At 48.8% G+C, this 10,814-nt stretch overlaps 1 protein-coding gene across 1 annotated transcript; it reads right to left on the bottom strand.

Moving 5' to 3' along the window:
- Nucleotides 1–860: 860 nt before the first annotated feature.
- Nucleotides 861–10,384, bottom strand: rcc1l (RCC1 like). The gene is made up of 12 exons (XM_069184337.1): nucleotides 10,199–10,384; nucleotides 9,339–9,796; nucleotides 8,594–8,723; nucleotides 7,896–8,024; nucleotides 7,333–7,399; nucleotides 6,708–6,759; nucleotides 5,925–6,009; nucleotides 5,037–5,218; nucleotides 3,417–3,504; nucleotides 2,391–2,564; nucleotides 1,772–1,857; nucleotides 861–1,313 (listed from the first exon to the last, which is right to left on the bottom strand). The coding sequence occupies exons 2-12, from the start codon at nucleotides 9,648–9,650 to the stop codon at nucleotides 1,236–1,238; spliced, it is 1,383 nt and encodes a 460-aa protein (XP_069040438.1). The 5' UTR covers nucleotides 9,651–9,796; nucleotides 10,199–10,384; the 3' UTR covers nucleotides 861–1,235.
- Nucleotides 10,385–10,814: the final 430 nt, after the last annotated feature.

Below are 10,814 nucleotides of genomic sequence, written 5' to 3'. Positions count from 1 at the left end.
CTCCCTTGACCTGGAAACAAGGAGGCTGAGGTGCTGGTGATCGAGGTAGAACACAAGAATCACAATGTACGTCACAAGATTGAGGTCAGAGCTTTTGAAGTCCTATTTGGCAGGAAAGAAAGTGTCCTGGCACACCTACAATGTTGAGTGTGCCAGTAATGAGTAGAGATCTGGTTAACAATTTGATTTCAGTCTTGGATTTCATTTGTAAAACATAATGACCTTATTCTATTTTATGGTAATTAGACTTCCAGAAGCAGTCCAGGTGCAACTGTACAAAAGAGGACCCTTGAATGTCAGTGGAGTTTGCAATAGTCAGTCTTATTTAAAAACTAACCATCATGACAAAGTATTTTGGTTTTAAGACCGATGGTGGCTCAGTATTACATGTCCTTACTTGGTTTAGCTGATGGCTTTCATAAATTTTACTGTGGGCATAGATGTAAAGATGTAACTATAAATCACAGAGCAACAGCACTAAGTCAGTTTGAACAGAGACCAGCAAGATAAAGACCGCCACCCTCTGCATTGCTATTGAACAGGTAAACAAGACTGCAGAATTTTACTGCTATCACAAGTCAAAGGCCAATGAGAAAGAGGGAATTCCTCAGAGCCCTGCCATAACACTTTCATAACCTCTTTCATGAAGGGCCATTAGTCTATTGAACATTATGAATTTGGTAGATTCTTTCTTTAATGCAAAGCCTCTTGCATTCATACACCTTTAAATAGCTTGACATGTTATCAAATAAGTTTGCCTTGTTCATGGGTCCAACAGCATTGCTCCACCTTCGAACCCTGCAACCCTCTGGCCTTGTTGCATTGCTTGCTTACCCAAATAAGGATCGCGGAGTCACATGTCACATTAGTATTTATTGAGGATTGAAAAAAACATCTTTGAAATTGAAAGGCAGGACAGCTTCTTCCTCCAGCCAGGTTGAGCGCGATTCAGTTCCCACTGTGACGTTTACGATGTCTCGCGATCAAGCTGAATGCCGCTTTGTAAGAGCTCCAGAAAAAAACCTGAGCTGAAATCTGCCTTTGTTTTTTTTCCCCATTAGATGGAGGGGCCAGCCCAGGCTAAAGCACTTCGACCCCTCCTCCTCGTTTAAATCCTAAACGTTGAGTGTCCTCTTCTGTCTCTGGGTTGCAGGAGGTGTAAGGGTGCCAGAAGCCACCCCCCCCCCGGTGGGTGAGACGATAATGGCAGGTCGAGGAAAAGGCAGGCAAGCAAATCACGACAGCGACTTCACCAAGGCTACCATGTGATCCACGCCGCAGGCCACATCAACCACATGGCCGGGTACTGTCACCTGCAACACCACAGTGCGATGCGGTCATCATCATCATCATCATCGTTTAAACCCGGGTAAGTCCAACCAGAGCTCCCTGCCTGGGCACCGATCCCAGCCGGTGCCCCCCTCCCCCCTGAACCACAGCAAGCTCGTGCCAGCCTGCTGTGGCTGCGCTGTGTCTTTCACAACCGCAGAATGGCCACAGGTCTCCCCCAGGTGATGATAAGGCCCTTCTGGGACAGAGTCCCCCAGGTGAAGCCCAAACCACAAACCCCAAAACCAAACCTTCACCGGACCTCCCCACCTGGTAGGTGCAAGTGGTCAGACGGCCACACTGCTCCCACGATTTCAATACAGTGGGCAGCGAGTGTTGAGTTTAAAAAAACGGGATTAGAAACAAGGGAAGATATGGCTGGTTTAACATAGCTTTTTACTTTCCGGGGCTCATGGGAGCAGGAGGTGTCCCTGTTTCTTACCCGCCATGGGAAGTACTGGTCATCTCTCTTCCCGATGCCCAGACACCCTCTCACATTCTTGCCCCAGACGAAGAGCTCTCCCCGATCTGCAACACAAGGACGTGCGGCTCTCTTATAGGCATCCAGTAATGACCATTCCGTTTCCTGCGTTGTTTGGATCATCTGATCTAAGCAGGATACGCTAATTTGACGTTGTGATTTTTTTCTATGTGGGCAGCACAGAGGCACAGTGGCCAGCATTGCTGCTGTGCAGCGCTGGGGTCCAGGGTTCAACTCCTGGGGTGCTGTCTGGGTGGAGTTTGTATGTTCTCCCTAAGTTTGCATAGGTTTCCTGCAGGTGCTCCAGATTTAATCCCACAATCAAAAGACTGCTGGTGGGTTAAATGGCTTCTGGAAAAATTGTCCCCAGTGTGAGTGTGTGTTTCTGTGTGTGTGCCCTGTGATGGACTGATGTCTGGAAGTCTTCAGTGGAAGCAACCATAATCAATTTTCATTCTTGTTTTGTTTTCAGGACCAACTCACTAGTGACGGAGCCATTTGGCCATTTTGTACTTATAACTCTTACCCCCCTCGAAACAACCTGAAGTATTTGCTTTGTTTTTTTTCTTGAGACCCTTACTTGTGATAGCGGCAAAGTGGTTGAGTCCACAGTGGATCTGTGCCACAGTCACCTCAGGGTTAAACTGCGTGCGTCCAAACAGCGTGGGCGGGATCATCTCTGGTGTCTTGGACTCTGATAGGTCAGGCCCCTTTCCCAGAATACCATATCCCCAAATGAACACCTCCCCCTTTTCTGAAAATTAAAGAGAAAGAAGAGTCCATAGCATCAGGCTGCCTACACACATAGGACATGTTTTTACCTTTTAGGTTCAGTAATCTCAGTAATGTACTGTTGACATAGAGCTTATGCTTAGTGACTGGACCTATGCACAGATTTCTTAGATAACTGCTCTGTCAATCCTGGCAAAATAAAAAAAAATCCAAACCAAAAAAGCAGATATATAATTAATATGAATAAATAATTATAATTTAAGAAAACGATTGTATAAGTATTCAAAACTATTGCTGTGGCAAACCTAAATTAATTTAGGTGTCACAACATTACCTTACCTAACACAATACAGAATTAGTTGAGTGACCTCTGTCTGTGTCTAATCCTAGTGCTGACAATGATTACAGAACAAATACATCTGTCTCTGTAAGGTCCCTCAGTCAGGCAGTGAATTTCAAGCAAAGATTAAATAAATAGGACCATGGAGCTTTCAAAACAACTTGTGGATAAAATTGTCTAAAGGCACAAATTAGGAGCAGGATATAAAAACATTTTAAAAAGACTCTTAATATCTCTCTGAACATGATATATTCAATAATTAAGAAGTGCAAGGTGCCCAGACAGGCTGCGCTTCTAGACTGAACAGTGGGGCACAGGGGAACCTAGTGAGGGACGCCACCGTGTGGCCAACAGCAACACTGAAAGAGCTGGAAAGTATCCCAGTGCTTGACAACTGGGACTCGTACAGAACCCATCTCAAACTCCACACGACAGGGCATCCCGACAAAGCATGTAAGTGATACTGCAAACTGGTAGCAAAGGGCTCCCAGCAAAGGCCATGCTTGCATGAGAGGGAGCAGCGCCTCGCCTCACCATTGAGTACTGCCACCTGGGTCCCTCCGCAGGCTGCCTGCTGTACCTGCCCCACCCCGGGCAGGGGGAGGCGCTGTGGAGCGTTGATCTGAGGAAAAGAAAGCGGCGAAGTTAAAACGGCAGTTTTCAATCGGCCCCCTGCGAACAAACAGGCACGTTCCTGGACTTGAAGACATGTCCGACACTGACAGGTGAAAAGATGGCATTTTTTTTAGTCCAGTCAACAGTGCTAATCACTAGGTGAGCTCGTGGAAGTATTCAAAAAGACTCAAACATCTCAAAGTCCAGCCAGCAGATCCGATCAACAGCAGAACACAAACCGGAGGACACAAGCAGAAGCTAAGAACTGCGTTTAAAACTGACAACAGGAGTCGCCCCTTTACACAACGGGCTGTGAGAGTCTGGAACAAGCTGCCCAGCCGTGACTTCAAATCTGATATCTTGGATTCCTTCAAGAGCCTCAGATCAATTAGCTACTTGGAACAAAAGTTAACTATTGCTGCACTAATCTGTTGCTTAACCAGATCCATCTCTTTCCTTCCATCAGGGAGCGCGCGCTGCATGGCTTTCTGGAGCCAACTGATGACGGGGTTAACACTTACAAGAGGCTGCTGTGAGTACTGACCTTCAAATACACTGTTTTAATTCCTTTAGAGTTCGGTAATAATTCGGAACACACAATGCCTTGAAGAAGGTTGTGAGAAAAATAAAAAAAATCAGAAGAACAAAGAAAGGGCTTGCTTTGCTCTCTGGTAGCAGACTGATCTGTTTACTCAGCAGCAGAGAGCAGCTGGCTGAGATTGCTCAGTTACTCAACCCCACTTTAAGTGTGAAGACTGATAAACCCAGAGTTCCAATATGGTCTGAAAGTTGAGCAATCAGTCTTCGCAGGGACAGAGACTGGTCACCTGCCCACAGACTGCAGCTCATGTGCAGTGCTCTCTGCCTCCTGTTTGGCAAGAAGGGCAAAGGTCACTGTTGAGAATTAAGAAAAAAACTTTTTAGTCGGGGTAACAGAAGAAATCAGCAGAATGGTATCTGTTAAATCATTGCTGTCACTTCAGTGCTAAGGTAGCAAAAAATATGGTTTTGGAGATTTCAGGTGTGTTACAATGAACTGCTCAGTGGCTGCGAAGCTAATTACTTCTGGGAGAGTATTTGCATGTCTCAGCTGTTTTTGCTTTTTCCAACACAGAACAACCAAGCTCTTGTCATCTTTCTTATCCGTCCCTGCTCTCCTCCCTGTGCAGGATCACTAGTTCTTTGTAAACTCAGCCAACCCGCTATGGTGGACTCAGAAGAGATGGTGTCAAACCCCGTGTCCTCTGGCAATCTGAGTCTCTCTCTGGTCTGAAATCGTGGCTGAAGATGTATTTTTATGACACGGCCCGTCTCAATGCTTGTATTTTTCCTCCACTGCCTACAGCGATTTGGCTTTCATATAGTTACGAAAACGTTTTCAGAATAAATCTGACCTTATGAGTATTAATACATCACACCATGGGACATCCAGCTCTTGATCCGGAAGATTCAAACGAGAAATTCTGTTACGTAACCAGAAACATTCATCTGGAGGCAGATCTACACCTGCGACTCCATCTCGGGACCCTTCATACTTGCCTGAGTGGCCTCGGTGACAGCCGAGAGCTGGAGGTACTCCGAGTTGCCCCAGCCGAAGAGCTCCCCGTCCTGGGACACAGCCAGGCTGCAGTCCCCATACGAGGTCACCTGCCTCACCCGCACCCCCTCCAGCTCCCCGCACACGCGCGCTGGCTGTGGGCTGACGGCGTGGTGCCCCAGTCCTGCCGGACATTTCAGGAAAGCTTTTGATGGATACAGATTGACCCTGCCGGGCATGAATATCTAGCAGACAGATCGCCAGGCCTTGCTGGTCCACACTTGCATCCATCCATTCAATTCAAGGTGCTTAATTGGCATGACCGTTGGGGACAATCAGTGTTGCCAAAGCAAGTAAGAATAAAATTAACATTAAACAAAAAAAATAAAATAAAATAAAATCTACAGACATTTACAACAAAGACAAATCATAAAATATTTACATATACTGTAAACATATGGAGCATTATTGGGAGACAGACTCACTGTTCCTCAGGCTTTGACAGGGGATCACATATTGGGCTGCCAGTTCAACTGAGATGGATTCAAATGAATCGACCGATTCGCTAACTGCTTTATCCACTACAGGGTCACTGGGGAGGCAGTCCATCACAGGGCTGTCCGCACACAGACACACCACGGCCAGTTTTTCCAGAAGCCAATTAACCCACCTGCATGTCTTTGGACTGTGGTGGGGAAACCGGAGCACCTGGGGGAAACTCACACAAACACGGGGAGAACATGCAGACTCCACACAGACAGCACCCCAGGTCCAGAATTGGGCCCCAGCGCCAGGAGGCAACAACGCCGACCACTGCGCCACCGTGACGCCCTCAGTCAACAACTGCAGCGCACACCTCGAAAAGGGCACGCGCGGTCACAGACACTGACCTGTCTGACCATCTGCGCCCCAGCCACAGGCATGAACCTGGCCGTCTTCAGTCAGAAACAGGCTGTGATCCTGACCACAGGCCACCTGCCAGACAGGGAGACAATCCACTCTCGTTAAGATTCACCACTGAACTCAAGACAGAACTCTCCAAACCAAAAACAGGTCATTCTAATGTCCTTGAGGGTTTCATCATGCAATAGAGTTAACGGAACGACTCTGACGCCTGTATAACCGATGACAGTAACTGGGGATTTAATCGAAACTTAATAGCACCCCAGACCAGGCCCCAGGTGCCAGGTTTTGTTGGCAGGGTCGGACAGCGGGACAAAGCAGGTGCCGAAGAAGTGGGGGGGGTGCCCTTTCTGTGCTCTCCGGCAAACACAGAAGGAGCGGACTTCCAGCTGACAGTGGGGAGAACAGCGCAATTCGGATGATTGGAGATCCCAAATTTCAAACGTGCCACATAAAGACCACTTTATCTGCCCAATGGTAGAAATGACTGCGGGTTCAAGCCTGAGTCTTGTCAACAGGCCATGCTGATTCCCCAAGCAGGGGACAGAGAGAGATGAGCCAGGGCTTTCAGGGTGGGGCACGACTTGCTCACACGTGCAGGTTGGAGGAGCCTGCCTGCACTTCCTCTTTCTCCCGTGTGCGACTGCAGGGTCCGTTTCTGCGAGCCAGCGATGACACCAGAAAATCAAGTGGGTATCGCTAAAGAAAAACGTAACTGGCGAGTGCATCAAGGTTTTGCACACGTCCCATGGTCTCACAACCCCACTCACCTGGATCACTCTGCTGTCGAAGCCCTGGATCCTGTGGACCACGTGACTGCCGCTGTGTCCCAGAGGAGGGCGACACAAGCACAGACGGGTGGTTAAAGACAATCAGTATTCGGCTAAATACAGTACCACTCCAGCAGAGGCAGATTTCATTTCATCTGCTTGAAAAAAACCTTCCATATCGTAGACTTAATCCGACAATTTAAAAAAAACAATAAAAAAAAATAGCAACTCATTATTACTCCTTTAACAGGCAGTTATCTGTCCTAAAGGTCCAACACATGGTCATGGTCACAGCCTTGACACTACAAGCTTTCCAGTGCCCTACCAGAGGGTTAGTGCCAACTGCAAGGGTGGCACGTGCCTCACAGACGTCAATACAAGCCGGCTGGTACCCAGCACGACTCCTGCCAAGAGGATGCTGGCCACCCTTCCCTGGCAGTGCACTCCCCATCCTGCACCACCACTTTATCCAACACAACGTGCACGTCTGTTCTTCCTCCCCAAGCGTCACGCTTGTTGCTGCCTCCGTCTCTGCCTTGCATGAAGCGAGAGATGCTATTGCAGTGCACCTTAGGGACATCTGTCCGCTAAGCCAAATTTGAACATCAAGTGCAGGTTTTCATACCTGTAAACTTCGTCCTGCACGACCTTCCTCCCACACTGCCCGTACGCGTTGTTCCCCAGGCTGAACACTGCGATGGGAGGGAGAACGGACCAAGGGACAACATGAGAGACCAGACTAGAGAAAAAACTTGCTGTGCAGGTCTGCCGAGTGACTCATTCAGTAAACACTACCTGGAAAAGGAAAAGGCTACATGGTGCAGTTCCTGATCCAAGCCTTATGGCAATTGCTCAGTGTATGATAGGAATGTAGCGTAGGCACTACAGCAAAAACCATACTAGCCATGGTAACAACAGAGTAAAGCATTATGATAACCATGAGAACTGAACACGGCAAAGTACATCGATAGTAACAGAAAGGCGATAACTTGCAAATTTACAGACGAACCTGAGGAGATGAAAAACACATTTGTAAAAAGAACTCTACCACACGATTTCCCACAGCCTGTAAAAAGCAAGCGTGCTGGGGTGTCTTTCTTTCAACTCTTTCTTTCCGCAAAGCGTCGAAGCACAGGGCCGCGCCTCCGCTCCCAGGGTGCGCGGCTGGGGACGGCGTCCGGCGCTTACCGCCCTCGTTGTCGGTGAGGACCAGCGAGTGGGCGCGGCCGCAGGCCACCTGCAGCACCCGGGTCTCCTGCGGCCTGCGCAGGGGCAGCGCGACGGGCGAGGGCTCCAGCACGTACTCGTAGCTGCTGTCTGGGGACGGAGAGAGAAGGCACAGTCGCTCAGCGGGGGCTGACGCATCTCACCAGCCTCAGATCGGCTCTGCCCGGGTCTCACCGAGCCAGAGCTCGCCTCTACAGGACTCCAGCTACTGTGGATGTTACAGACTCATCCATTCTGACGTTCAGCATGCATGACATAAAATAAAAGACTCCTGGAAACACTTCAGAAGCACCACCCACATCACACCACAGGTGTCCAGCCATAATCCAACAAAAGACTGGCTGGCGAAACAAAGCCTTCTCCTCCTTAATGCTTTACAATCCTGTCCTCCTGCCTCAAACGTGTCCCCAGTGATTGTAATGCCAGATGGTACCCCCACACACAAGGCAAGACGACCAGCTAGCGCTGCGCTTCAGCCTAGAAACCTGAAAACCGGGCAGTGTTTTAAGGACATCATCACTTTTAAATGGCTTCAAACCCAAGTGAAATAACAGAAAACACAACTGGCCAAGCCGGTAGCTGACATGTGCTAAAAGACCGGTCCTGTTTCTAAATGGGAGAACAGCCTGGAATGAATTCGGAGGGAATGTCCCACTGACTGCTGTTGTGCTGGGTGCGCTGGAAACCGAGCTGCGAGTCCTTGTTGAGGCCCATGCCCCAGACTTTGGTCAGGTCCCGGGTGCGAGAGGACAGGAGAGTGAACCCATAGCCACAGGCAGCAGACGAGATCTGGAAGAGAAGCCCAGTGAACATCAGAATGGCCACCGCTGAGAGGAGGCTCTTCAACCCAGTGGGTTCATCTGGCTCGACTTGTCTACAGTCCTGGAGACAGTACAGTAGTAGTCAAATCTTCTAAAGTACAAGATCCTCTTGAAACCACCCCCCAAAAAGGGACTGTTTTAGACTGTCCATTTAACCCAAATCTGCCCAGCTGCAGCTGGAAGGAAACTGGAGCACACACAAACACCGGGAGACCATGCAGACTCCACACAGACAGGTGTGAGCTGTCTAGGTCAGAGCAGGGGCGAATCCGAGTCTTGGTGCTGAGGCAGTAATGCAAACGAACCACCACTCTAACCCTACAAGCTCACTGCCCACATCCCACCACAGGAATAGCAATGTTTGGCTGGATGCTGCAGTTTTGCACTTTCTTTCAACCCATTTTACTGCTCTGCTGGGAGAAATCAACCCTCGGCCCCCATGTCCTGAGGGGCAGGGTGGATCAAAGCTCTGCTTTAAACTGGGCCTCAGCTGCTAGTACTGCAGCCAGGCCAGTGTGTCTGGGTCACAGGCTGTCTCTTTGCCAGCCCGGTTATGAAGGCAGTAGTCAAGGGCTGCGTGTACCTTCTCCTCCGTCTCCAGGCGGTAGGGGGTCAGCTGGTACTTCTTGGGTCTCTTCCTCCCACTGTCGGGCACCAGGAAACTGGGGATCCCCAGGGCGCCGGTGTAGCTGAACCCCCACACGAAGACCCTGTCCTTGGGACGGCTGTGCCGCCCCACATACTGGAACACCGGGCCGGCCCGGGCAGAGCTGTCCCTCAGCGCCCCCTCCCCCTCGGCCGGGCTGGAGGCGGTGTAGCAGCGGCAGCTCGGTGCCGCACCGCGCCGGGCGCACAGCCGCGCAGCCGCCAGGGCCACCGGCCAGACAGGCAGCATGCTGCACTGGACAAAGAGGACCGAGGAGCTTCAGCCAACGCTGGTGTTCAAACGGACGTGGGGTGGGGGTGGGGTCACGTGATTAGAGGTGATGTTCACCACCCAGCATCCTCAGAGCATCACCCAGGTGTTCACAGGCGGGGAATCTGTCAATTACCCAGCAAAGAACAACATCCGGGTTCATAATCTGCTGGCTGTGCTTAACAGCATCCAAGGCTTTTAAACAAAACCTCAGTATTCAGTAAGAGATACAAACCCGAAAACCGGGATTTCTTGTAAGTATATCATGACTGAAATAACTCCAAAGGCATGTGCAACATTAAAAAAAAAATCCTTCCATCTTAATCACTTTATTCACGTCATTGTGTAAATAGCGTCGGACTCTCAATCTAAAGGGTTCGGCCTTCATTTTCTTTATTCAAACGGAATAAAGTGAAATGACAGCTATAAGAACGGCTGCTAAGATTCTTTAGTAAAAGTGTTTTGCTTATTTTTTTTGGCATATTTAAAAATGTAACGTGAGAACAGAAGTACAGCACCACACCTACCCGGTCCGGTTAAATTCCTTCAGCAGTAAACTCCTCTTCATGCAACAGAAATATCACGTATACCAATTTATTCATATTCTCTTAACTAGAATTCTAACTGAGACGACACGCATTCATTTTCAATAACGGGAGAGCGAAGTCGTGTTTCTATAAGGAGGCGGCCATGTCAGTGACCCCTGGGTGCCCTCTAACCTTTTACCTCCAAGTAGCGGCGCTAATGCAACACCTCCAGAAACCTCTAGGGGGCTCTAGGTACATTTCTAAAACATTTGAAATGTACTCATTAATTATAAAAACGATTTTTAAATCTGGATTAACCACAATACGGCCCAAAAAATACATTGCAAGTTACAGATTAATTTGATACTAAAATATTTGTAATTCTGGGGCTGCACAATAGTGTAGCAGTTGGATTTAGTGCTCTGGTGGAGGTTCGATTCCAGCTGGGAGCACCTTGTGTGTGGAGTTTGCATGCTCTCTGAGTGGGTTTTCTCTAGGTGGTCTTGCTTGTCTCCAAAGATCAAAAACATGCTGTCTAGATTCATCAATGTTATACTTTAAATAATAAATTCAACGAACAAGCAAAACAATCGTTTTTTTCTAATCCCTCATGGTC

Source organism: Lepisosteus oculatus, chromosome 26 (genome assembly GCF_040954835.1).
Source record: "Lepisosteus oculatus isolate fLepOcu1 chromosome 26, fLepOcu1.hap2, whole genome shotgun sequence".
Classification (NCBI taxonomy): domain Eukaryota; kingdom Metazoa; phylum Chordata; class Actinopteri; order Semionotiformes; family Lepisosteidae; genus Lepisosteus; species Lepisosteus oculatus.
This window is presented reverse-complemented; position numbering and strand designations above follow the sequence as displayed.